Source organism: Dromiciops gliroides, chromosome 6 (genome assembly GCF_019393635.1).
Source record: "Dromiciops gliroides isolate mDroGli1 chromosome 6, mDroGli1.pri, whole genome shotgun sequence".
Taxonomy (NCBI): Eukaryota; Metazoa; Chordata; class Mammalia; order Microbiotheria; family Microbiotheriidae; genus Dromiciops; species Dromiciops gliroides.
In genome coordinates, this window is record NC_057866.1 from 210468113 (window position 1) to 210495733 (window position 27621).

The following is a 27621-nucleotide window of genomic DNA, read 5'->3' on the forward strand; positions in this document are numbered from 1 at the left end:
ATGTATGACCTTGGGGAAGTCACTTATCCTCCATGAGTCTCATTTTCCTCATTTGCAAAAATGACAGCATTAGCCCCAATAAGCTCTAAACTCACTTTTAGCTCCAGATCTATAATGCAGTGATTTCGTTTTTATTTGGCCACAAATATCTGAAAAGGAAAGAGCTTTGGAAAAAAGCTTCCTGGGTGAAGAGTTGACTGATTCTGAAATGAGGGGGGAAAGGCACCCTCAAATGTAGAGATGAAGTTAACCCGAAATGGAAGATGGATGGACTTTTTTCTTTCCCTTCCTACATCACCATTCTATCAAACCTTGCATGTTTAGTTTTGTGAGTGACATAAGTGACAGAAAAGGTTAACAAGGCTCCACACAGTTCTGAAAGCAAATATGGGAAGGAATATACCACATGGCTCCCTGGGGGCTGTTCAGAAGCAGCAAATGAAGAATTGGCTCCCAGTTCCTGAAGAGGTGCCTTGGCAATGTCGTCAGAAAGCCCAGGTCCTCGTCTATAGCTTTCCGAGTCCTGTCCTGCTTTATGGTCATGGAGGGGGGCTATTTGAATGGAAAGAGATGCTGTGTGTACCTCGGGGTTGGGTGAGAAAGGCCTTTGGGAAAATCCTGGTACTTCAATGGGCTGGGACCACAGCGGCGAATTAAAAGGAATATTATTGGATTGATCTTGGTTAGGGGTTAATTTCAGGGTAGAAATTCTCCTTAGCTGAGAATCCTGTGTGTAGTCCTGTTGGAGTAGGGTGCTGCTGTCAGCTGCTGGTAGTTCGGATCCTGCATTGGAAACTGAGCTCACTGGATTAGTGATTTTTTGTGTATAGGTCACAGTTGTGTTAGATTCCTCAGAATACATAATGGTGTGGCTACTTTCCTTGTTAGAACGCATAGCTCTCTGGATAGAGTCCTCGTTAATAAAATAGACTGTGTTTGAAGGGATTTGCTTCTTGGTTATTGATGGGTTCAAAACACTATCCTCTTTGTGATCAGTTACTGAGGGGCTAAGAAAACTCTCTTTTCTAGGAGGTGGGAGGGGCGCCTTGTTTGACAAAATCACCCATAGAACAAAATAACATGAAAGGAAAAAGAGAGAAAGGCAACGTTAGCTATCAAAGCAACCCTGGCAAAGCCCATACTTTAAACAAAGAAATTGGCACATCACATCTGTTTATAATTCTGATTCTCAGGACACTGTTGCTTGCATTTGTTAACAAGAGCAAAGCATTACCTCTTTAATTCACTTTAAAATATGTTCATACTTGGTACCAAACAATAGCATCAGTAAAAAAATATATATCACCTACCCCTATCTACAGAAAAACAGCTTAGTTCTTAAAACCACTAGAAATAAAAACAAACCCCAACAGCATGGCAATTTAAAGGCCTAAATATTAGAAGAAACATGCAGATTATGAACTTTGAGGATGGAGACATCCTGGGGAAGCAAGTTGAGTGTACATATTTTTTCTCACCATGTTAGCAGGCATCATTGATGGTCAAAATCATACTCTCTCTCTCTCTCTCTCTCTCTCTCTCTCACACACACACACACACACACACACACACCACATTACAAACTCACTAAGACTTCTAACACTCATGTCCCTTACTTAATAGAACACTTGGATCTTTTAGGGATTTATTTTATAGATGATCCATTCTCATACTTGAAGCTTTGACATTCAAAGCATTGGCCAACAACCTTTAAATATATATTTTTAAAAGCTCTGAACATCTTATTAATCTTCTGGATGAATTATTGGGAAAAAACTTGCTTCCTTTCTGAACCTGCTCTCTAGACAGAGGATAAATCTGAAATCAAAATAAGCAGATGAAACAACACTCATTCATAAATGTAGATATTACCAGAAAATAGATGGCTAACGTCAACTGGTTTTTAGAGTGTCATAGAGTTTAAAGTTTGAAAGCACCTGCATTTTAAAACATGAGAGACTGGAGGGAGCAATCTTACCTGAGTTGGTGACTTTTTGTCTTGTAGATTTGGACGAACACTCCTAAAGCCTTTTGCTGCGAGAGAGGAATGAGTAGCATCTCCGTTCAGGGTCTCTCGAGTTCGCTCATCGTAAGATCTCCAAGCTTTAAGAGAGAAAAACAAAACAAAACAACGTATCTGATACAGAAATATCTATGTTTACCTTCATTAGAATTCATTAATGAAATAGAGATTTTCTTTCTGGGAATTAAATTCAATCACATTTAATGGAATTATAAAGGAATATGAAGTCAAAGGCTAGAAAACAACAATATTTTAAATTAAAAAACCCAACACCACAAAATGACTATAAGATGACTATATCCTTTACCTGAATCTGGAGACTGAGAATCACGTCCTAAAAGACAATGAATAACCATATTAATACCATCATAAATTAAATGAAGAATTCAGTAAAATGATTAAAACAAAATATTATCTGTATTGCAAACAATATTCTTATTATTAAAAAGCTGAACATATTAAGTCCAATCTTATTTCATACATTTAGTTCCACTTCTAGCACAATGTAACTTGTTAATTATACTATGCATTACCTTGTAAATTAAATCATTTTCTCAGTAATCTTGAAATCAATGATTATTTAATCCTATAACTGACCAAACTAGATACATGAGTTTAAAATATTGAGTGAAAAGTCTATAAGGATTTGGGTGAAATTTTGGCTAATAACAAGTCAGACCATCTGATCATTCATTACCACTGTTCTCTTGCCGCTGTCAGTGTCAAGGTGCCCTTTCTAATAGAAAGTGTTTTTAAGGCTATATTTTAATTTTTATATTTAGAAAATATGGATTTCTTGCTACATCATATTTTTATTTCATGAAAGGATTTATTCTTCCTTTTACTGTAACTTAAAGGTAATTTCCTATCATAACACAGAAGAGCTGATAAAAGCACATTAGGTAATCTCATAAAGAGGCTTCTTAGAAGATGCTAGTCTCATTATATTTCATTTCCTCACCACTAGAAGATGCAGAAAACCTTCATTTCTAGTAAACTTCCTTTGATAAGGCACATGGAAAAGAGTCTACAAAATGTACATTAAGAGTCTTATTGGAACTGTTATTTAAATGTTATCTTCTAGTGTTCATATATACACCTCTATACAGTACATTTATAGGAAATTGACTCAAAGGTTTGGAAATGAAGGATAATAAAGCCATCTATTATGATCAGTTGCTAATTTAAACTAAATGGGTCTTGTCAGAATTTATTCCAATATGCATTTATTAGGCCCCTTCTGTTTGCTGGGCAGTGTGCTAACCCGAATAGTCCCTGCCCTTAAAGCATTTGTTATTGTTCAGTCTTGTTTCACTCTTCGTGACCCCATTGGGAGTTTTCTTGGCAGAGATACTGGAGTATTTTGCCATTTCCTTCTCCAGTTCATTTTACAGATCAGGAAAATGAGAGAAGGAGCTTTTTCAAGATTGTTTTACAGAAGAGGAAACTGAGGCAAAGAGGATCACACAACTAGAAAGTGTCTCAGGTCAAATTTGAATTCAGGAAGATGAGTCCTTCTGACTCCAGGCCCTGCTCTCTATCTACTGTGCCATATAGCTGCCCCCTGAGGGGCTTACACTGTCCATGATGTCTGTGCATTGTTGTTAAGAGAAATAGCATGGCTGACAAAATGGAAATTATAACTCTAATGAGTTAGAAGTGAATGATATCTTCACTTCAACGTTTATAGCATAAGAAAACTTTCATGACTTTTGTGGCATGCAGAAATATCTGAAACTTCAAATTCAGTTAAATATGCTGGAGACCAGAAACCAGGGGTCAGAGGTGGACTTTAAAAAAGATGTCAGCAGGGGTGGTAAGCTTAGCTCAGTTGTTCATAGTAATGCCAAAAAAAATTCCTGCTAATGCATACTAAAGGATCAAAACCCTTGCATGCTTATTATAAATATGGAGTAAATTCTGACTTTTGTAGAGGACAGGATCATAGGTTAAAATGTTGATAGCTTAGGAGATCCTAGAAGTCACCCAGTACAACTCCCTAATTTTATAAGACGAGGACATTGAGTTCTTGAGTTAGAATCATTTGGCCTGTTGCACATAGGTATTAAGTGACACAGTCAAGACAAACTCTAATCTACCCAATCACCAATTGCCTCTGGGTAGATGGGTATAGGTCAGTCCAACATTGATGATAATGCCACAACAAAAACTCTGAACAGCAACAGGACTTGAAGCCCAGATGATGACCTACATATTTCTTAGAATGTTTGATTCAGTGTAATAGTAAGGATCCCCCCCCCTTTGGAATTTGTGCTAATGAGATTTGGCCTCTAGGGTGATACTACCATGGAAAAAGCCCATGGGGTAGACCCTTGGCAAGGTCCTCAAAGGTATTCCTGGGTGGGCCCAACTATCATACACTGGGTAGAAGACCCTCACAGTCCACAAGACCTTAGTCTAACCATCTACTCACTATTGTTTGCTTATGAAAAATAAGGGCAGGGGGAAGCTAGGTGGTACAGTGGATAAAGTGCGGCCCTGGATTCAGGAGGAGCTGAGTTCAAATCGGTCTCAGACACTTGACACTAGCTGTGTGACCCTGGGCAAGTCACTTAACCCTCATTGCCCTGCAAAAAAAAAAAAAGGCAGCACTAAAGCTAAGGTTATTATTTATTGTCTTTTTGTCTTTAGGGATCCCAATGAGTATTTGCATTTCTTGCTTTCTCTTCTAAATATGTCCCTTTGCTCTCATGATCCAGTAGTTGCTGTTTCAGTTCTAATTAAATTCTGGGTTTATTCTTCAATTAGGTTACCTATAGATATTTGCTGGACTTCACTTATTCTGTCATTTGCCACCTTTGTTTTTCTTTGTTTTTCCTTGTTTATCATTTTGTGCTTTCCCTAAGTGTCCCTTCATTTTCCTGTGGTATGTTTTCCTTTTTACTGAATGAGAGTCCTCCAATGCCTATGCCCTCTCCCATTCTACTTTTCAGGGAAACAGAAGAGTAATGAGAAGTGGCATAAAAAGATGTTATCAAGGACCTCTATGGACAGAAAAGAGAGTGGACCTAACCACATAGGATGAACATGTGGCTTGGGAGGACACTAGTACATTCAAGAAATAGGAGAACAAAAGAAAGGCCCCTTAGTGTACTGAGGAGACTTTTTAATAGATCTTTTTTGAGTAGAGGTTGGCACAGTAGATATACCGTGAAAGTAAGAGTCAGAAAGACTCAGTTTCAAATCCAGCTTCAGACAGTTTGCTTGGCAAGTCATTCCTAAATGAAATAATATTGTAAAGTACTTGGCAGACCTTGAAGTGGTACACAAATGCTAGCTATAAATAAATAATATATAAAATATATATTATATAATATATAAAATAATATATAAATGGTATGAATCTGCCAGCCTCAGTTTGCTCATCTGTAAAATGGGGATAAGAATAGTACCTATCTTCCAGGCCAGTGAAAATAAAATGAGATATTTGTAAGATGTCTTGCCAATCCCAATGTGCTATATAAATGCTAGCTATAAATATTAGCCATTAGGAGAAAAAATTGACGAGAACAGTACAGGATGAGGGATAGAGGGCTTGAGGTCTTTGTTAGTATACTCACACTAATGAAATCATAAATCATCAACTCTTCAGAGCTTCAGGGTTATTAAGGAGTAAGGAAAAAAAATGCCCATTTAAAAAAAAAAATCCCCGAGAGTGATTCATTGGCCGAGTTGGGAAGCCACACTTCTTCTGTGCCTGTGAAATAAAACCTAGAGACATAAGGCTTTTGCTAGCTCTAAATCTCCTGATCTTTTGATTAAAATTGTGACAGCTGATGTCTCACTCCATTTTAACTCTCTCTAGGGTGAGGGGGCAGAATTTTATAATTGGCACAGGAATCTAAGGCTGAAAGCTAATCTACTCCCAAGTCCATGACCTGTCAGTGACTTACCTGGCACTGCAATCACTTCTTGATTCCCTTTAGGAACCCCTTGACCCCCAGAAACAGACACACACCCACGTGGGGTTCTATAAGGGAGTTTTAAAAAATCCCTAAAAGCACTAGAGAGCAGGGGATGACTGCCAGGCAATGAAAGAACAATATTCTTCATGAGCCAGTGATTCAGAGATCCCTGACATCCAAGAGAATCTCATATGGCCCTTGCAATTTTTTAGCCACAAAAGATGGAGTCAACCCCTGCCTGTGTGTTAAGCCAGGGTGTTTCGAGTCATGGCTCGCTCTGCCTAGGTACCACAAAAGGAGTACATAATTTATCTTTTCTCCAGATGCTAAAGTTCCTTGGACTTTGGCCATGTTAGCTTCATGGCCTCAGCATTTTGGCTTTTGTCACAAACGGAGCTGGAGATGGTCCAAGAGGTGGTTAATGTTTGCTGAAGTGTTTATGTTGCATATGTATTTCTGTGTACCTGTAGCTGGAATTGTCCATCACTTAGCAAAGTGGGACATCTATGTGCTCAATAAATGGCAAGGTGAGTGACTGGACCTAAAAATTAAAGGAGACTTTCTTTCTTGGCAAGAGCATAGACTTAGAACAGTGTCTGGTACATAGTAGGTGCTTGATAGTTGCATGTTGACTTGACATCTGAAAATAATGGACACTAGAAGTGTTTAAGCAGAAGCCAAATGTCTGTTGATGATCAGCCCTAAGGAAAGAGCATTTGGACACAGAGCCAAAATATCTGAAAGATCTGGTCTTGGTTCTGCCCCTCATCACCTGGGGAACCATGCTACGGCATTTCATTCCTTTAGGTCCCCAGTTACCTCGTCTGATTTAGTCAATCATTAAGGTTCTTTCCTGATCTTCTCAGTTGCTAGTGCCTTTCCTCCCATAGTACCATGTGTTTAATTACTTAGTATATAGTTATGTCTGTGCATAAAATTTATGTTGCATAGATTTTTTGTCTCCCCCATTAGACTACAAGCTCCTTTCAAAAAGGGATTGTTTCATTTTGGGGGGGGGGTGGCAATGAGGGTTAAGTGACTTGCCCAGGGTCACACAGGTAGTAACTAATCATGTGTCTGAGCCAGATTTGAACTCAGATCCTCCTGAATCCAGGGCCGGTGCTTTATCCACTGTGCCACCTAGATGCCCCTGTTTCATTCTTTTTTATCTGGATTTCCAGCATATGGCAAAGTTCCTGGCGTATAGTAAGAACCTAAACATACCTGCTGATTGATTGATTGATTGATTGATTGATTTTCAGCTCCTATATATTCTGTGATTTCTGTATTGATAAGAGGTTAGACTAGATAGATGGTCTCTGGAATCCTTATCAACTCAAAGAGGCTATGATTCACTGATCTGATATGGCAAGATTTACCAGTCTAAATGGTTTCTAAAGGTATGAGATCAGAGCTGTCAGGTACAATTCAGTTCATTTTTATAGAGTGTGTAAGGTCTACAGTAGACATTCATTCTCCTGATGCTTTAAAAACCTACAATTCCTTTGAGATGCTCAAATCAGTTTAATTTTTATCCATTTTTTTTTGGTAAAAAAAGTAGCTTTGGAAGGAAATAAACTATCCTAGGATCTCTGCCAAGAAAATTCCAAATGGGGTCAGAAATAGTAAGGTACAACCAAAAATGCCTTGAACAACAAATACTTTCTGGTACTTGAGTCTGTACTTAGTCAAATTTTCTATTCAGTTCTAGTCTCTTCATCAGGAATGATTGAAAGTCCTCTCATTCCATTAAATACGATGATTTCCCCTGAAGTATTAGACTGTTTTGCTGGGTAGATTATTTTTATCCAATTCTTAAAAATCTAAATAGGAAGGAAATGATTCTATTCCCTCCTCCCCCTCCCCAAAACCCCAAACCCTCCAAAACATTTCCAGAAGGAAAAATTGTGGTTTAAAGTGATAAACAAGGAAATACAAGTTGATGGCATAAACTGGAATATAAGGCAAGGGGGCCTGACTCTCTGCCTGGGCTTCACATAACATTTTAAAGAAAAATATAATTCTGAATGTAGGTCGAATGGCAAGCAACTGTGTTACTTTAGGAACATTATCGTTCTAGTTCATGGCAGAAAATTCAGTGTGAACTAAGATGAATTTCCCAGAGGGACTTCATTCCACTTTCAACCAACGGGCTTTTTAAACAAAGCAGACCTATTCAGGGAGAGAGACTTACCTGATGGCTTATGGGTAATTTTCTCTTTCCATCCTTAAAGCAATATGATTCAAAACCTCTGGAAACTTCACCTAGTGTCTTAGTATCAAGAGAATTTGCCTAAACTGCTTTATAGCAAAAGTCTAATGTTTATATAAAAACCATTTGTGAAGGCACTCAAACGTTTTTTTTTTCTACTCCCGTGTTAAATGATGAAAACCAAATACTATTAATACCATATTAAATATTGGGCCAGGGAGGTAGTGAGGTGGTGCAGTGGATAAATCACTGGCCCTGGATACGGGAGGACCTGAGTTCAAATCTGACCTCAGAGACTTGACACTTACTAGCTATGTGACCCTGGGCAAGTCACTTAACCCTCATTGCCTCACCCCCAAAAAATATTGGGCCAAAGAAATTTCTTAAGAAATCTACATGGATATTGAACAAATAACAACCAAAAATCTATAACTAGATTTTATTTTGCAATACTACTAAAACTCACTCATTTCTTTATGAGGTAAAAGAACTTTGCTTGAAGTATAGAATTTGCTTATTGGTAATAGCTAATTCATGTTCATTTAAATAAATGAGACCCCAATGTGAGTGCTCCTCAAGTGTCCAAGAACAAAAATCATTAGACTTCCTTAACTTAACCCTCATTTCAAGTTATTATCAGAAGTAAATTTTGATAGAGCCACTGAGATCTATTAAATAATAATAATAATAATAATAATAATAAAAACACTGTAAATCATTTTACTTGGAAATGACTGGTCCTTAAATAGTATATCTTTTTTTTTAATTTTCCTTTTTACTATTCTTTCAGTATTTACTTTTGTGGGCACCCGTAAGAGGAAAACAAGCTTCTTAGATATGCTAATAAATTCACTTCCAGGATAGCTATGGCCAACTCCCTAGCAACAGCAAGGCATGATGGCTCTACCCTTTACCCTAATCCTCAGCTGCTGGGAAGACATTTTGCTATCCCCTTGGTGCACAGTCAGGACATTCCTGAGATTCTGTTCTGGCTTTGGGAGTTACAACAATATTTCAGTCAACCTACACATTTTTTCAGTGATTTCCAAATATAAATGTGATAGGTACAGTGTGAATTGTAGACTTTTTCAGTTTTTAGCAGTTCTACCCTTCCACAATCAATACCACCCCCCAAAAAAAAAGATTGAATTGGGTGCCTGTAAAACTGCAAAAACTAGTTTAGGGAAAAAAGAATGCTGGGCCTGGAGTCAGGAAGACCCAGTTCAGATCTCATCTCAGATACTTATTAGCTGTGTGAGCCTCAGCAAGTCATTTCCACTTGCCTCAGTTTCTCAACTGTACACCTACCTACTAGATCTGCTGTGAAGTTTAAATGAGGTAATATTTGTAAAGAATTTAGCACTATGTGCCTGGTACATAGTAGCTGCTTAATAAACACTGAAAAAAAATTGAACCCATTAGTTGTTATAACTAAATACTATGGAACTTGAGTTCTCCCAAATGACATGAAAACTCAAATAATAATTAGCACATAGGGGCAGGTAGGTGGTACAGTGGATAGAGCACCCGCCATGGATTCAGGAGGACCTGAGTTCAAATATGGGCCTAGACACTTGACACTTATTAGTTGTGTGACCCTGGGCAAGTCACTTAACCCTCATTGCCTCACCGAAACCAAAACAAACAAAATAATAATTAGCACATTATGGTTCACTTGATGTAGTAGCACTAAAATGATAACTCATTAATTTTTTTCTGTGTTTCACAAGACACCAGAAGCTCTTGTAATTATAATATATTATGTCATCAGACTGATTTTACTGCCAAGGAGGACAGACCCCCTTTGGCTATTTTTAGAATAGCAAAAATTGATAAGCACGCCCTCCATAGGCTTAGGAATATGAGAGCTTAAGTGGGCACTGGGAACTCTCTAAGGCTTCTTCACTGTCCAAGAGGATAATGCTAGAAAGAGAGAAACATTAGACAAAGCCATTCCAGTGGAGACTCACGCGAGTTAGTGATAGAGTTATACCTGCAGTCAATAGGTTTGGAGAACTCTGAACTCTCTTCACAGCTGTTAATGTGACAGACATGGCGGCACGTTTGCGAGCACACCCGCCGCTATCTGAAAGCACAAAATAACATAGCAGGAGCCCGAGGCAAAAGAAGCAAGCACATGCAACACTGGGGGTGGGGGGGGGGTGGGGGGTGGGGGAGAGTTTCAAGTACAATCTGCCCGACATCCACTGAAGCAGTTAACAATTAAAATTAGTGCCATCTACATAGACACATCTGCACATTCTCTTTGGGGAGAACCTAGAACCTGGGTTTTTTAGAGTTGTTAATGCCCCAATAAAAGAACCAAGATTTTTGAACCCTAATATTTTGTTACATGTCGTCATTGTTTTCAAAGTGACTTTAAACATGGGTGGCTGGAGCTGTTTACATCACAAAGCCTTAATTATCATCAAATAGTTAATCCATGAGCAGTGGTAGCAACATACTTGCTTCATCAGTTTTATAAAATTATATTTTACTCTTTACAATTGCTGAACTTGGATAAAAATAACTATTTTTTTATAGTTACAGGTTCTAATTTTTATCCTTCCTTCCCTCCCCCACGCCCCAAAGTAGGCAAGCAATCAGTTATGGGTGTATGATTATGTAAAAACATTAGCATATTTGACATTTTGTACAAGAAAACTTGATTAAAAGAAAAAAAATGAAAGAAAATAAAAACTAGCATGCTTCAGTTTGTTTCATCAATATCAGTTCTTTCTTTGGAGGTGGATAATATGTTTCATCTATAGTCCTTTGGGATTGTCTTGGATCATTGTATTGTTGAGAATAGTCAAGTCGTTCACAATTCTTCATCAAACAATACTGTATCTCTGTGCACAATGTTCTCTTGGTTCTGCTCACTTCACTATATATCAGTTTATACAAGTCTTTTCAGGCCTTTCTGAAATCATCATGCTGGTCATTTTTTTATAGTACAATAATATTCCATCACCATCATATACCACAGTTTGTTTAGCCATTCACCAATTGATGGGTATTCCTTTGATTTCCAATTCTTAGCTACCACAAAAAGAGCTGCTTTAAATATTTTTGTACAAATAGGTTTTTCCTCATTTTGGGAATGCCTGATAAAAATAACTATTGAATTAAAAGGCATAGAAGTATGTGCAAGGTACACACAGGATCATAAAGAAAGCCTGGTATTGGGAAAGTTTTCAGCCCTCTCATAATTATCATTGAAATTGTATATCGAAAGGTTTCTATAGTTACATATTGAAAGAATGAGTCTTTCATCAATTCAGAATGAAATCAGAGGAAGCATAAACTACCGTCTTGAGATGAACACACTCCATTTTATGAGAATATTTTCCTTTCTGAACAGTATTCATACCCTAAGTCCTAAATTTGTAATCACAGACTGCATAAAGCCAAGCTTAAGAAAACTATCCCAGTGTGCTCTGAATAATTCTAGAAGCAAAAATACTTCAAGTATCAGAAGGTTAATATTCTATTTATGAACTCATTCCTGTTCCATTCCCATATTCCACTCTGTTCTGGCTTTTGGAATGATCTTTCTAATGGTATGTGCAATAAATAGTTGAACCAATTCTCCAGAATTTAACTCTTTGTGACAAAGTGCAGAAAAAGAAAGATACTAAAAAGAGGTAATAACCCAAGTAAAGATAAATGTGACCAAATTGACTACCATTCTTACCATGTTTTTTAATCATATCTTTCTGAGTCATAGTCTATGCCACCTTAGGAGAGAAGTCTTATTTTGATAATTATCAATTTGAAAAATAACTTATTATGCATTATAGATTAGTAATGGTTATCTGTGGTATAGTTTAATTAATTAACGCAACCGGAAAATACCTTTAAATTAGTGAAATGATCTTCTTGCCAAAAATTATACATTATAATTATAATGTGTATTAGTATATATATTAAAAAGTAGCAACCTTCAAGTGTAGATCCAGATTTAGAATATAAATATTCAAATAAAAAAAATCATACCTTTGGAAAAAAGCAAGTTGTGTGTAATAGAAATTCACAATTTCACATATAATCTTTTTATATTCTATTAGGCATTCCCATGTTTGTGTGTGTGCAGAAAAATCAGAATAAAAAAATTTAAAAAGAATAATATTCAATGGGAAATCATCTGAAGGGAACAAAAAATGGTAAAGTTACCAACAAAGGTAACTATTCCACATGTAGTTACTTCCCCACATTTCCCTGTAATATTCTATAGAGGATTTCACCATAATAACATAATCTACACATGTTTATACATGTTATAACCCTAAAAAACTAATAAATAAAACACAAGGGGAACTTTACTGGGACAAAAACAAGGTTTCAATGTCATCACAAGATTAAAAAAAAAAAGTAAATAAAAGCAAGCCAGCTTGACAAATATATGGATTTCTACCAGCACTGAGATATGATGGGAAGTTTGTGAAGAATGAAAGCAAATATGGATGGTGGAGAATGGGGGGAGGATGGGCAGAACAGTGTGACAGCAAAATTGCTTAGAAATTCATTACTTTCTTAATTCATTTGAGCCTGAAGGGAAGACAGGCCAAGAAGTGAGAAGAGAAGGTTTCAGAATGGTGACGTTTAGGGTCACAAAGATGAACTCTCTGTAACCAAGATAGCTCTAAATAGACTGAGAAAAGCCAATGGAGACTTCAGCATTTTTTCCACATCTCTATAATCAAAGGCCTAACACAAAAGGGAGAGAAATTTAGGAAGCCCAAAAGTAATGATTTGCATGATGGATATGTCAACTGCTTCCCCCCCTGTCTTCCTAAGCTCCCAGATCAGAAACTGGCTCAGGGTTTTCTAGATGAGAACCTTTCAGGGCATTTTTGAGATTGAAGATGCTGCCTCTTATGCGTTAGCTTACCCTAATGAAGTCTGTTGTTGGTCCTCACCTTCAAACTCAGTCTTTGCTCTAATGAGCTACATAATTTTATACCAACTCTTTCTAGCCCTAGAAAAACTCATTATGGTGAGGTCACATACATGAATTATTTATGTCCTCCTCTCTTTACACAAGTAAGGGTCTCTTAAACTAATAGCAGGTCACACTTGGAAGAGAAAAGAGAGATACTAGGGCTGGAGGACTCATTTAAATTTTTGAGACATTCCAGAAAGAAAAATAAATTATTTCTCTGACCCTTTCAAACTAGTCCATGTACTTGTTTGATGACAAGCATGTGAGTTTATTTCTAAATAACACCCTAGCAGATATCTGAATGTCTGAATAATAAATTTTTTGATTGTATAAGGGTTTCCCTAATGATCTACTAGTAGATGATAAAATCCAATTTTAGGATGCTATGGACTAATGTCATCGTCGTCATCAGGGCTTAGCCACAGAGTTCTTGGGGAATAAATTATATACCATCTTCCTGTATAATAGATGAAATTCAATTATTTTTTCAAAAAACAGGGAGCTTTTTCTAATAATTCTGTTAAATCAGTTTGAAAACTGTGACCAAATGTTTATAATTGCTATGACTTCAAAACATATTAACTGCATTTCTATGTAGTTCTGTATGTCATTATCCATTAACATGCATATAAAATGACAATATTAGAATGAGATTCTTCCTAGGATCTGAGGTCACTCCTTGGAATTGTGTTAGATGTACAGAGAGGTTCAGGAGTGATAAAATCATGTGCCATAAGAAAACTCTAGCAGCCAGGAAATAAATATATATCTTGAGAATCTAATTAAAGAGCAATGTGGGTACTGGCAAAGCAGGGTCCTAAATTACATGTCTATGAAAGTTAAATATGTAGGTCATACCATATACTTTAGCTAAGTTTGGAGAGGCCTCATCATCAGATGTTGGTTTGGCCACAGAATGGTGATTTGGGGAGGGAAGTGGGGCAAAGATGAAGGCACAGAGGTAGTGGCCAAAGGAAGAAGACACACCAACAAAAGCAGGAGTTCTTTTTTTTTTTTTTTTTTTTGGTGAGGCAATTGGGGTTAAGTGACTGCCCAGAGTCGCACAGCTAGGAAGTGTTAAGTGTCTGAGGCCGAATTTGAACTCATGTACTCCTGACTCCAGGGCTCCGCTGTGCCACCTAGCTGCCCCAGGAGTTCTTAAAATAACTGAAGTAGGCAGTTCAGTGACTCAATGGGCCCAGTGACTCTGGACATGGAGTCAGGAAGACCTGAGTTCAAATCTGGTCTCAGACACTTACTGTATGACCATGAGCAAGTCACTTAATTTCTGTCTGCCTTAGTTTCCTCATCTGTAAAATGGGTCATAACATCACCTACCCCCTCAGGGTTGTTGTGACAAATAATTGAGACAATATTTACAAAGCACTCAGCATGGTGCCTGGCATTGTGGTAGAGACTTAATAAATTCTATTTCCTTTCCATATTTCCTTCCTTCCTACTGAAGTACACACAGATAATATTTTTGACATGTACTATGTTTTGAGATGGTAATAGTATTAAGTATTATAAAAAGTTTTCTTAACATGTTGGACCATGTTGATATTAATATTTGGCCTTCAGAGTCTCAGTGTGGGGACCACAGTAGGTAAAGGGTAAATATGAAAATCTTTATTTTTTGTTAGGGAACTCAGCTGCACCATGAGTGTTTTTTTCTGCCTTCTTTTCTCCTAATAACTTTTTTCAATTGTGTGTTGCATCTCCATTATTTGACTTTTCTAAATTCTTTAAAAAAATTCCTCTGTCTAGTAATGAGACCTCCTTTTCTTTTTCCTTTGGATCACCTCCAGCTTATATTTTCCTTTATTCCCTAAAACATCTATCTCTCTGATCTGCCCTTTATACCTTCAACCATATCCCTCTCTCCCACATCTGTGTGCAGGTCCCTCACTCATGGCCAGCCTGATTACATTAGCTTTCTTTGTACCTGCTTAGGCCCAGAGGTATTTTATCAGGGCCATCTATCAAAAGCCAATGCTAGCCTCCAATGGCTCTCTATTAACTTATGAATTAGTAGAAACGAACTTTTCAGTGGCTCATAACTTTTTCATGTAATTCAAATCAGTTTCTGGAATAGAATGAGAAACCACAAACAAAACAAAACAAAACAAAAAAACTCTGACAAGTTCAGATGACAAAATGTCTTACATTGTCTTCCTTCATCTTCTTTTCTTTGTATCAACTGAGAGAAGCAACATTCGGTGAGAAAAAGACTGGAGAGAGAGGTCCAGTCTTTTTGGTGGACTAGAAGGAATATGGGATCTGAAGTCACCAGACTCAGGTTCAAATCTCTGCTGTTCTACTTTCTACCCGATATAGTGTATGGCTTAGTCATTACAACCAAGCCATTTCATTTCTGTAGGCCTCACTTTCTCACTGATTAGTTGATGTAGGATTATATAGTCTCTAAGGACCTTTGCAATGAACATTCTAGGATTCTGGTTCTATGTCCACTAAGTTTCCAAAAGACCAAGGAAAAAATTGTTGTCCTCAATGACCTGAAACTGAATGCAAGCATTTCAACGGGGGAAAAAAAGAGAAAATTTGCAGCTCAAAGTAATACATCCCAATAATATAAAACATCATTTAGATAACAAAACACATTATACAGAGTCCATTGATAGTCCCTGATGCCCTCCTGAAGTTTGTCAGTCAACAGCACTAAGTCAGATACAGCAGCATTCGACACAGAATTGCTTCCCCACATTCTCCTAGAATGCATCATAGAAAGTTTTACCTCTAAAAATATATGTATATAATAATTATACATGGTGTAACCATAACAAAGTGAGACTGATTTGATGTGAAGAGTTGGGAAATACACTCCCATTATTTAGTCATACATGTATAGAGGATGGCAGGATGATGGGCATGTAAAACAGACTCCACTGTAGTAACTTACTTTCAACAGGAGTGAGTTAAAAGGGACACCTACAGGATGGCCTAAATCCACAGGTATATAGATATATACACTATTCTCAGTTTTAGATGGTTTTGGTTATATCTTCTTTACAATAACAATGAGTTTTACAATGCATTCAGAGAACAAGAGGAGAAAGTAAATAGAACAGGGAGCTCAACTGTCGATGGCTCTTGGGTATCTAGACTAAATGCGATCTAATAATCAGGGTCTTAATATCACATCTACTGCATGATCAAGGGTCAGCCACAGTACATTATGCAAAAATAATGATTTGGGGTCAAGCTTATCACTAGATAAGATATTGAAAACTAACAGAGATGGCATACCTGTATTCATTTTGACCTTGGAGGGTTTGCTATTAAGATCTTCAGTTTTCCTGTAGAAAAACAAAATTATGCATTAATTTGTTCACTAGATAAAGGATGTGGCACAAAATGTCACTAGGATTCTGATGGTGTAGTAAAGAATCAATTCCACACCAACAAATGAATGAACTAGCCCTGCTTTATAATCAGAGCTTTAGATGGACACAATTTATTAATATAATAAAATAAACACCATTAATGGTTTTTACACCATTTAGGAATTAATATCTTCATTTAGATTTGGAAAAAAAAGCAAGCAACATGTTCATATGGAGTGATTTCTATTTTCAAATTAAAAATATTTGAGAATATTTCAATAAGCCAACAATGATATGAAAATTTCTATATGTTTTAGATGTTTTATCTTCTCATAATGGGTTCAATTTTTATAAAACCTAATAATATATGTAACTGCGGTTCTTCAATTTCATCCATAGTTCTTTGAGGTGAATAACATTTTCTTTAGAAGGAAAAGATTGAATATTATTCTCCAGGACTGAGGGAACTATTGGTAAATGACTCCTTGCAGATTCCAAAAGATACTAGGTACCTCAAATATGTTATTTGACATGAGTGAGTCATTATTCCCAGAATGTTTTATTCAATGTGGCTCACTCTGGGCTGAGGATGGCTGTGAGGATGATTCATCTCTATTTTTTCTTTTTTTCAGGCCCAGATCCTAGTGTAGAAGAGAGATGACTGCTTCAGAGAGAGACAGAGACCAACCATGGTTGGTTTCAGCATCTGATGCTTACAGTTGTCAATGGATAACTATCGGTGATTTGTTGTTGTTCAGCATACACATTATCACAGAGAAAGACCGTCTCTTAGGAATAGAGCTTGGTAAAAATGGAAGAGAGTGTGCTGGAATAAGTTCCAAGTACAGCACATCATTTAGCTTAGCCTTCATTTTATATTTATTACTTTTTCAAATATGATGTTTTTAGGTGAACTAGTCACTGCATCCACTCCTAGGAAGCTTCCCACCCAAGACCAGACAGGAAACGTATGCCTTTAACTAGATGCAAAACCAAGGAAGGAATAAGACTATAAAAGAAGCCATTTGAGTCTTGCCACTAGGCATGTATTTTTTTGGTATCTGTCGCTAGACAATCCATCTGTGTTCCTTCTAATGAGCATCCTATTCCATGTATACACCAGCTTTGACCTCTAAGTTTAGTTGGACCTTATAGGAAGGTAGGATTAAAATGGAAGGGGAAAGCCCTAATCATCTGAAAGCATTTGTCAGAAAGGTTTTGATTGGCAAACTTTCCCCTTGATGCAATGTATACACTGTAGGTTGGAATGCCCAAACTATAAATAGAAAGGCTTATTACATTAGAAAAAAGAATGCCTTTGTTTTGATTCCCAGTGGTTTTTTTTCTTCTTCCTAAGTCCCACCTAGCTTTCTCTCCCCACACCCTATTATTATACTTCTCACTCTCCTTTTCAGACACATAGACACCTCTCCTCCTTTTTCAACAAATTATCTTCAAAGTTCACCCCCTAAGAGGTGCCCACACTGAATGGTATAAAGTAACAACAATAAAACTGAAATATGATTGACATCACTGATGTCGTACTGGTTCCAAGTCAAATTTCAAATCATTATTTTATCTTGGTATAATAAAATAGTAATCTAATAAAATGTATTTTAAGGTGCAGAATAAAAGTCAACACTGAAGGCATGTATGATTTAAAAGGGATAGGCCAGTCAAGTAGCAAGAAAGGCACAAAAGATGGACAGCTCCTGGCTACTCCCTGGGTACTCCCACAATATGAAAAGAATCAGATGAAGGGTGTTCTATGGAGGTTCAATGAATGGAAGTGGAAATAAAACATGTTATAGGAAGAGATCCTGTCGAGGAACTAAGACTTGTGCTTGTGGAAGGTGCAACACTGTAGAGGAACACACAGCTCCACCAAAGCCACACAAAGTATAAAGATGTCCCAGAAGAAAAGAATCAGGTTGTTCTCGAGTTTTCTTTTTCATACTTTAGCCATAACTTAGTAGTCAATAAATATTAATTTGACCAAGATAAGGAAAGAATAGAAACTGTCACAATGACATTCCTCCTGATCCACTGAGACAGTGCAATAAACTCATATACAGCGCAGAGAACTTTTGCGACAGCGAATTAACGTGAATTTTTCAATTTTGCATGATCACATGGTTTCAATCATCTGCCTTGGGGATACATTCTCTTGATGTAAATTTACACATCTCAATGCAGCTCAGCTTCCATAGGGGGTATAAGTGAAAAATTAGCCATAGGGTTATCCTTTGAGACATTTAAAATAAAGTTACATACACTCAACTTGACAAACATTTATTGAGCACCTACTATGTGCAAAGTCCTGGGATATAGACAAAAATTAAACAGTTTCCTGGAAGCAAAAGGCTTATGTTCTAACTTTATACACTGATCTAAGGTAATCCCTATGACAGCTAGCCTCATTTTTTAGCTTTCAGTATAATGGAGATCAATACCGGCCATTGAAAAAACAGCTCCAAATTGAGATGCTTTAATGATACTTTTATTTGGAAGAAGAGTCAAAAAAATAAGTCAATAAAGAAGACAGTAGTATTTTATGTGGCTACATGGAGGCTTGCTTCAAATATTTTTATTTTAACCCTGTAGCAGAACCTCTAAGTATTCTGACCTTAAAAGGGACAAAGTAAATGGAAAAGAAAAACCTCCAGGGGGTTGTTACTAATCAGAGCCAGCTTCTAAAATTAGAGAACAGATAAACAAGGTCCACAGGACTAGCAATTTAGCAAGGAAGGTTTTAAGAACACACCTTCAATTCTATGACTCTTTAAAAACTAAAGCTTAAAACTTGGTTTAAAATTCTAATAACTGATAAAGGAGGAAGGGAAAGAGGGAGGGAAGGTAGGGAGGGAGAGAGAGAGGAGAGACACACACAGAGACAGAGAGAGAGACAGAGAAAGACAGAGACAGAAACAGAGTCTCATAGGCTGCTATAGTTTAAAAGAATCTTAGAGATCACATAGTCCAACCCCGTCATTTTAAGAATGAGAAAACTTGGGGTCTGTGACTTGTCCAAGGTGACACAGCTAATATCAGAAGCCATACCTCCAGATTCCTGGTTCCAGCCTTTATTTGTTTTTCAGTTTCTCCTCACTTCCTCTAACTCGAATACCAGTGGAAATATTTGCAAAAGACTTGGCATTCCAAAGGAAAATACTATTCTAAGATGCCACTGTGTCTTTGTTACCTTTTCATCTTTTAAATTAATGCATCCTTCTCCTTAGAAAAAAGGTTTGTGTAGGTTTCTCAATTTCAGGTTGCCTAAGATGTCAGAATGTGAAATGACCAAGTTGCTAGTCAAGTAAAAACACTTTTCCACCCACAAAAAAAAAAAAAAAAAAAAGGAAAAAGAAAAAAAAAGCATTGTTGTGTGTGGACCCCTTAAAAAAAAGGCCTAACTTGAAAGGAAAAGACTGTTCTTAGGTGACTAATAAAAATTCATGAATTCTATTTTATACTAAAACCATCAACAAATCCACCACTGAGAATTCTCCTAGACAACTTAAAAACCCAAGTAAGTCCAATCTCTTTTGTTAGGCACTGATAAAGGTCTTTGATTGTAAGGCTAGGCTTGCATAACAACCACAAATTATTTGGAAAGCATCAAATTCCTGGAGTGTTTTCATGCTGCTAGAGGAGACTCATTTCAGTATTCCCTCAACTTGGAACCAAGCCACAAGCCATGCAGGAAGAAAAGCTGGAAATGCCCCCACCACCTTGACTCTCAGTTCTGTCATGAGTGCAAAGACTCTGTAAATTGGGGGCATCCCAAGAGTGTTCACACAAATGGTTCTGTGGTTCTGATTTCCTGAATTAGATTTAGTTCTTACCCAATTTTCAGTGACTTCTTGTTTAAAAAAAAATGATAAAGCTTATTTATGGAATGTTTTAATAGGGCCCGAGGAGTTTAAGGCTAAAATTGACTAAGGGTGATAGGGCTGCCTTTGTGAAAATATGCACAGCTCTGGAATCAGAGTTAAAAAATGAAGACATTTGGCTGCTTAGTTATGGTTGCCAATATGGTATCCATCACTGGGCCTTATGAGTTAATGGTATTGTTTTGAACATATGATGCCAGTGTTCTTTCCAACTTAACTGCTTACTCTAGCACTTGGAGGCAACAATCATTGGCCCATCCTGTTCCAGATTCTGATTGAATCATTTTATTATTGAAAATGAATGGGGGGGGGCAGCTAGGTGCGCACGGCGGATAGAGCACTGGCCCTGGATTCAGGAGTATCTGAAGTTCAAAATCCGGCCTCAGACACTTGACACTTACTAGCTGTGTGACCTGGGCAAGTCACTTACCCTCTTGCCTGCAAAAAAAAAAAAAAAGGAAAGGAAAATGAATAGAATATGAAATTATGACTTCCTATAAATACATAAGGTCAAGTTTAGGCTCAGTGCATGTGAACATTGGCTGAAACTGAATTTTACCTCGGGAAAGCACTAGAGCTATTTTAAAATGGACCAGTCATGGTCTATTCCTTTTAAAGGAGACAACAGAAACAACAGCACATGTGGTGAATACTGATGTTTAAGCGGCCACTTTTCCTTACAGAAATATTTAATATGTTGAGCAAAATGCAATCCTTACTGAAGTCACACATTATCTGTATGTTGGATGGGGAGTTAATTTCAAAATTAGATTGGGTTAATAGGAATATAGAGCTAAAGATATGGGGGATAATACAGTCTGATTCCCTCCTTTTCTAGCTGAGGAAAACAAGGCACAGAAGTTAAATTAGAAATTAGGTTAGAAGTATAAAGCCTATAGAACTAAAGACAGAAGGGGAAAAAAAAGAATCTTTCTAGTCCAGTCTCTTCCAGATGAAGGGAATGAGGCTCAGGGAGAGTAAATTATTTGCCCAAGGTCATAAATAAAATAGGATTAGAAGCAAGATTTGAACTCAGATCCTCTAACTCCAGAGTCAGGGCTCTTAAACTGTCCTGAAAGATTTTTGTTGTTCTGTTATTTCAGTTGTGTCCAACTCTCCATGACCCCCATTTGGGTTTTCTTGGCAAAGATACTGGGGGTGGTTGGGCCATTTCCTTCTCCAGCTCATTTTATAGAAGAGGAAACTGAAGTGACTTGCCCAGGGCCACACAGCTAGCAAATGTCTGAGGTCAGATTTGAATTCAGAGGATGAGTCTTCCTGACTTCAGGTCCAGTGCTCTATCCACTATATGATGCCTAGGTGTCCTTCCTAAAAGATTAGCTCTGTTTTATTTTAATTTTTAGGCAAAATGCAAAGCCTTGAATTAAAGTACGCCAATTTATTTCTTAGCCTGAAGAATTAAGAAATATTCATAAATGTCACTTTCCTTCACTTTAAAAATTATGGCCATATGATTTGAATTTACATTGTTAGAGGAGCTTTTATTCACTATTTCTAACCCAGTCAATATTTTGCCTGAGCTCATCATAGGAAAATAAAGTGGTCTGCCCTTAAACTGATTCTTCTAAGTCTGTTCCCTGAGCCTAAGAATTTCTCCCCTCCCCCTTTGTATATCATCCCTCAGAGCTGGCAGACGTGTGGGACAGCTGGCTCAAACGCTCCTATTTCTCACTTAATAGGTAACGCAAAAAAAACACCATACTTAGTGCTTATGGACCCAAAGTTATGTCCCTGGGAGAAAGTCCAGAAATACATACGGCCAGCAACCAAGTTGATGGAACCCAGGTTTGAGTGTGAACAGTTGCCAACCTCCATGAATACTCTGTATGTTAACCCCCATCATTATGGAATTAATAATGCCTAAAAAATAGAGCCTTGGTGTTCAGAATCCAAATCATCTTCAGCATTTTGGAGATTTTATATGTATTGATTCAGCCACTCTATATCATTCCCATGAAAAACTATTGCTATGAACGAGGAAGAGCAAAAAAAGATTACATGATTTCAAATCCCCTTGACAACTTGGTTCACCCTCTTTCAGATCCTCACCAACTAATCAATATGCTTTCTAAAAATGTGTTGGATCAAAATGAATAGATGACCCCAGATGTGATCTGACCACCATGGTTGTTGGGGTTCAGTATTTTTAGTCACGTCTGACTTTTCATGGCCACTTTTTTCTGGGGGTTTGGAGGGGGGGTTGGGGCAAAGATACTGGAGTATTTTTAGTATTTTTTCTCCAGCTCATTTTACACGATGAGAGAACTGAATCAAAGAGGTTTAAGTGACCTTTCCCAGGTCACACAGCTAGTGAGTATCTGAGGCCAGATTTGAACTCAGAAAGTTGTCTTCCAGACTCCAGTTCCAGCACTCTATCTACTGAACCACCTAGGTGCCTCCCAAAACTATACTGACCACTATAGGAGAGTACAAAAAGATTATCACATCATTTAGTATCCAGGAATATATATCTGTTAATGTGGTCCACGAGGACATTACATTTTTTTTGGCTTCTTTTGTCATCTTGTTGACTCATATGGCTTTTAGGTCCACTAAAAAACACCCCAAATCCCTTTTCCTATTAAATATCTTCCATCCATGTGTTCCTATCTTGTACCACTAAAGTTGATTTAAAAAAAAAATTCAAGCATAGGGCTAATACAGGTATTAAATATCATTGTTTTACATACATAATATATACACACATATAATATATACTATATATTATGTATGTACGATGCATATATAGTTAAATATATTACTATATATTACATATCCTATACATATATAATCTATTACTAATAAATTATGTAGACAAAACATTATACTACTATGCATAATATATAAATATATTACTATGCGTTATATAAAATTATTGCTATACTATAAAACACAAAACATATTATATGATATGTATCATATATAATATATTAATATGTATATATGATGTATTATACAATATATTACTATATGTTATAATGAAATTTAAACCCTGTATAAATCTTCTATCTGTAGAGTTGATTTTAAAAAAAATTCAAGCATAGGGCTTTATAGGTTATTAAATTTCATTGTATATACACATATTTATGTAAAATTAGCATTGCTCCAGGCCTAGACAAGCGGCTTAAGTAGAAATCTATGAAGCCAGGGCTCTGACTCCAAATCATGGCCCTGCTGCCCACAATTCCGGTCATTTTCCAATGACCAAGGAGTTTTCCCTTCATCAATAAGAATGGGATTTCAAGCTTTAATTACCAAGACAAACCAGGAATTCCTCAGCAGATCTCCTTTTGGCATAAAGAGAAAAGATCCCCAGTGGCTGTCCTCAGAGGTCCTGGATCACTCCGTTCTGACCCCTCACCTTTTCTTTTCCTGCCCTCAGCTGAAGCCTTTCCATGGAAATGGTTATTGAAGCAATCCAGGCTGCAGCGTTCCAGAGAAGACAGGCACCAATCACCCCCTTCTAGCCCTGGCTTTGTTAGTGCTGCAGAACCACACGGGAAGGTGAAGGATAAAGGCAGTGAGGAGAGGAAGGCCTGTCCTGGGTACCCTCTCAGCTGCTAGAGTTCTCTCCCTCTGAGATCACCCTCCAGTCTTCTCCCCATGTGTCTCACGTGTGCCTAGTTATCAGCAGATTGTCTCCTCCATCAAAATGAAGGTGCTTGAGGACACGAGCGGCGTCCCCTTTTGGATCCACTCCAAGTCTTCTCTTCTACAATTAAATATTGCCAAATCCCTTCCTATTTCTGGCATATAGTAATTGCTTAAAACATTTTCTTTAATTGGTAGATCTATTTTACTTAGCTTTTATAGCCCAAACAAAGGATCGGGGGGCAGGTGGCCGCTAGATGGCACAGTGGAATAAAGCACTGGCCCTGGATTCAGGGAGTTCCTGAGTTCAAACGACCTCAGACACTTAACACACTTGCTAGCTGTGTGACCCTGGGCAAGTCACTTAACCCCCAATTGCCTCATCAAAAAAACAAAACAAAAAACAAACAAACAAACAACAACAAAACAAAGGACAGGAGGAAAACAGACATCTTCAAAATGCAATGGAAAACTTAAGTGGAAGAAATTGCACAAAAGATAGATTGTGATGGATGCCACTTCTACTTAGCTCAAACTGACATTTGTCTTTATTATCCAATAGGTTAGTTGTTCAGTTTTTTTTTAGTCATGTCCAGATTTTCATGATTCCATTAGGAGTCTTATTGAGAGATACTGGGGTGGTTGTCATTTCCTTCTTTGGCACATTTTATAGATGAGGGACTGAGGCAAAGAGAGTTAAGTGACTTGCCCAGGGTCATACAGCTAGTAAGGTGTCTGTAGACAGGTTTGAAATCAGGAAGATGAGTCTTCCTGACTCTAGGCCTGTGACCTTAGCTGCCCTTTTCCAACAGTACATTAGAAATAAAAACAGCTCAGAATCATAGTACAGTGCTTTATAATAACATATAATACAATAAGGGAATATATTACAATAACAGTACAGTATGTTGCAGTTTTCTCACAGAAAACCCTGTGAGCTAGATCATTCAAGTACTAAGGTCGCCATTTTATAGATGAGCAAACAGTGGCTCAAGAAAGGGGAGGTAACTCGCTCCGGGATGCCCCACCAATGGAATGGAAAGTGCATGGAATTTGAGGTCAGACAAACTAAGTTCCTATTTCTATCTGCGTGACTTGACTTTTCTAGGCTCAGTTTCCCTTATCTGTAAAACAAAGGTTTGTATTGGATGAGTTTCTAATGTCCCATTTAGCTTTAGATCCAACGATTCCAAGAATCAAGAGACCCCATCCACAGTGATCCATTCATGGACCCTCTTCTCTCTCAACACTCTTCACTGTCAATCCATTCATTCCATGTCTTCAGCTACTATGCCTATGAAAATAACTGTCCTCTTTGCACTCTGCCATCTGGTTTCTATTTCAAATAAGTCCATCAATGTGATTATCTGTGGAGATCTCACAGACATGCCTAGATGTGATACTGTTCATCTAACACCTCTATTGTGAATGGGGGAAAATGGGTGTTCTTCTTCCAAGAGGTAGTTAGATTGCTTCAGGGCACCAGTATCCATCCGTTCTATAAACAACCCTTCCATTACAGATGTCACCCAGTGGTTGGGAAACCAAGGGCTTTAACTGGTCTTTGATTCTTACCTACTAGCGGGATGGACAGGATGCAATCACCATGCTTTTCTCCATTCTGTTCATATTAATTAAAATAAATTAAAACGAGTGTTCCTCTCTCAAATATTGAAAAGGATTATGACTTCTATGCCATCCTTAAAAAAATATAGTTTAGAGATATGCCCCAGCTTTGAAGAAGTTGCCCAAGTGCCATTGATGTGCTATCTGCTCTACAGTAACCTGGATTTATGCTAAACACCCACAAGGAGGACAGATGGGTAAACCTGAAACCAAAAAGCCTCGATAACCTCCGAAGACAAGACTGAATTTAAGACACATGTATATCCAAACCAGGCTACTTCAACACTGCAGGGTTTTTGTGTTGTTTTTTTTTTTTAAACAATTTGGTTCAGATCTCTGGCCAAAGAGAGAATGAGAAGTAGCTTGACCTAGAATCAACTGTCTTTCAAGTGACTTAATCCTGTGAACCCCTACAAAGTGAAAAGGGGTGTGAGAGCTATGAACTTTCTGTTCACTAAAAACGTCAAGCAAGCTGACCTGACTTCCAGTGTTTATGAAACTTACCATCTTCCTTTGCTTTTATGCCTAATATAGTCCTGCTAATACCCTGCCACTATTTAAAGTAAGAGCCGCAACTTAATCCACCATAAATAGGCAAAGAAAACAAAGAAAAAAATTGTTTGGAGAAGAGTTTAAAACTCATACAGCTATGGATTTTGTATATCACAAGCAATTATGTTTATTACAAAACAAATATTAGAGTTGGAAAGCACTTTAGCGAGCTAAACCCACTTCTTTATTTCTCACATGAAGAAACTGAAAAGGAAAAATGACTTGCTAAGGATCATAGAATGAATAAATGGAAGAAACAGAACTGGGGCGCAGGTCTCCAGAATATTTTCTGGAGTGGCAATTGGGGTTACCCAGGGTTCATATAGCTAGTAAGTGTCTGAGGTCAAATTCAAACTCAGGTTCTCCTGACTCCAGAGCCAATTGCTCTATACATGGTTTTGTATTGTTTGTTGTTGTTGTTGAGTTGTTTAGACCCCATTTGGAATTTTCTTGGCAAAGATACTGGAGTGGTTTGCCATTTTCCTCCTCAGCTCATTTTTTAGATGAAAAAACCTTAGGCATACAGAGTTAAATGACTTGCCTAGGGTCATCCAGATAGTAAGTATCTAAGGCCAGATTTGAACTCAAGAAAGATAAAGTCTTTCTGACTCCAGATCAGGTGCTCTATCCACTGCTCCACATAGCTGTCCCCTCTGAATCTCAAAGCAGTATATTTCTACTCTAATATAATCTACTGGAAAGGCTGAAAGGTTTGTAGCTTCATTCACTGTGGCAGCTTGTAAAATCCAACATATTTGCATCAGTTTTATGAGATTCACTTTGCTTTTGCCTTATGTTTACTTTTTTAAATCTTTGTTATATTAGCTTCGAAAGGCATATGACTCTAGACAACTTTGTGTTCCTTCAGATCCTCTGCTGAAGATAAATATTTTCTACTGAAGCAGAAGCAAGAGACCTTTAGAGGTCACAATCAGAAGCACTTGAGATGAAATTTCAAAACAAATGCAATTTTTATATGTTGGGTATCAGGACTTCAGTTGCCTTTAAAATCTGGCCTCAGATGCTGACTAGCTGTGTGACCCTGGGCAAGTCCACTTCACCCTATTTGCCTCAGTTTCCTCATCTGTCAAGTGAGCTAAAGGAGAAATGGTAAACCACCACAGTATCTTTGCCAAGAAACCCCAAATTAGGGTCACAAAGAGTTAGATGGGACTGAATAGCAACAATCAAAAGTGTAAACTGAGAAGCATTGATTGTGGCATCAAAAGACCATTTGACTGGAAGTAGACAGGTCTGCCTTTTTGTCCAGTGGGTTTGCCACTGATTTTCCCTGGGAGTGAATCATTTGAAATGGGCTTCAATTGTGAACTGAGAGGTTTTGAGAGAATTACTCTTCTGGATTCACTTCCAAACCAAACTAATATTTATATATATATATATATATATATATATATATATATATTTATATATATTCTAGACCCATTGGGGAAAGAATATGATCAAAGTGGAAAAAATTCATCCTGTATT

At 37.4% G+C, this 27621-nt stretch overlaps 1 protein-coding gene across 26 annotated transcripts in view; it reads right to left on the reverse strand.

Annotated features, from left to right (window-relative positions):
• The window catches only part of SORBS2 (sorbin and SH3 domain containing 2), a 511092-nt gene that overhangs the window by 124975 nt on the left and 358496 nt on the right, over positions 1-27621 (reverse strand). For 12 of the 26 annotated variants that reach the window (XM_043970499.1, XM_043970498.1, XM_043970500.1 and 9 more), the window contains 4 exons: positions 16374-16423; positions 10155-10247; positions 2331-2357; positions 1979-2103 (listed from right to left, as the gene is read on the reverse strand). In XM_043970499.1, the coding sequence (XP_043826434.1) occupies positions 1979-2103; positions 2331-2357; positions 10155-10247; positions 16374-16383 (255 nt within the window). In that variant the 5' untranslated portion in view covers positions 16384-16423. Of the gene's footprint in view, positions 1-403; positions 1039-1978; positions 2104-2330; positions 2358-10154; positions 10248-16373; positions 16424-27621 lie in introns of those variants that run through there. The other 14 variants (XM_043970519.1, XM_043970508.1, XM_043970507.1 and 11 more) reach the window with 11 other exon arrangements.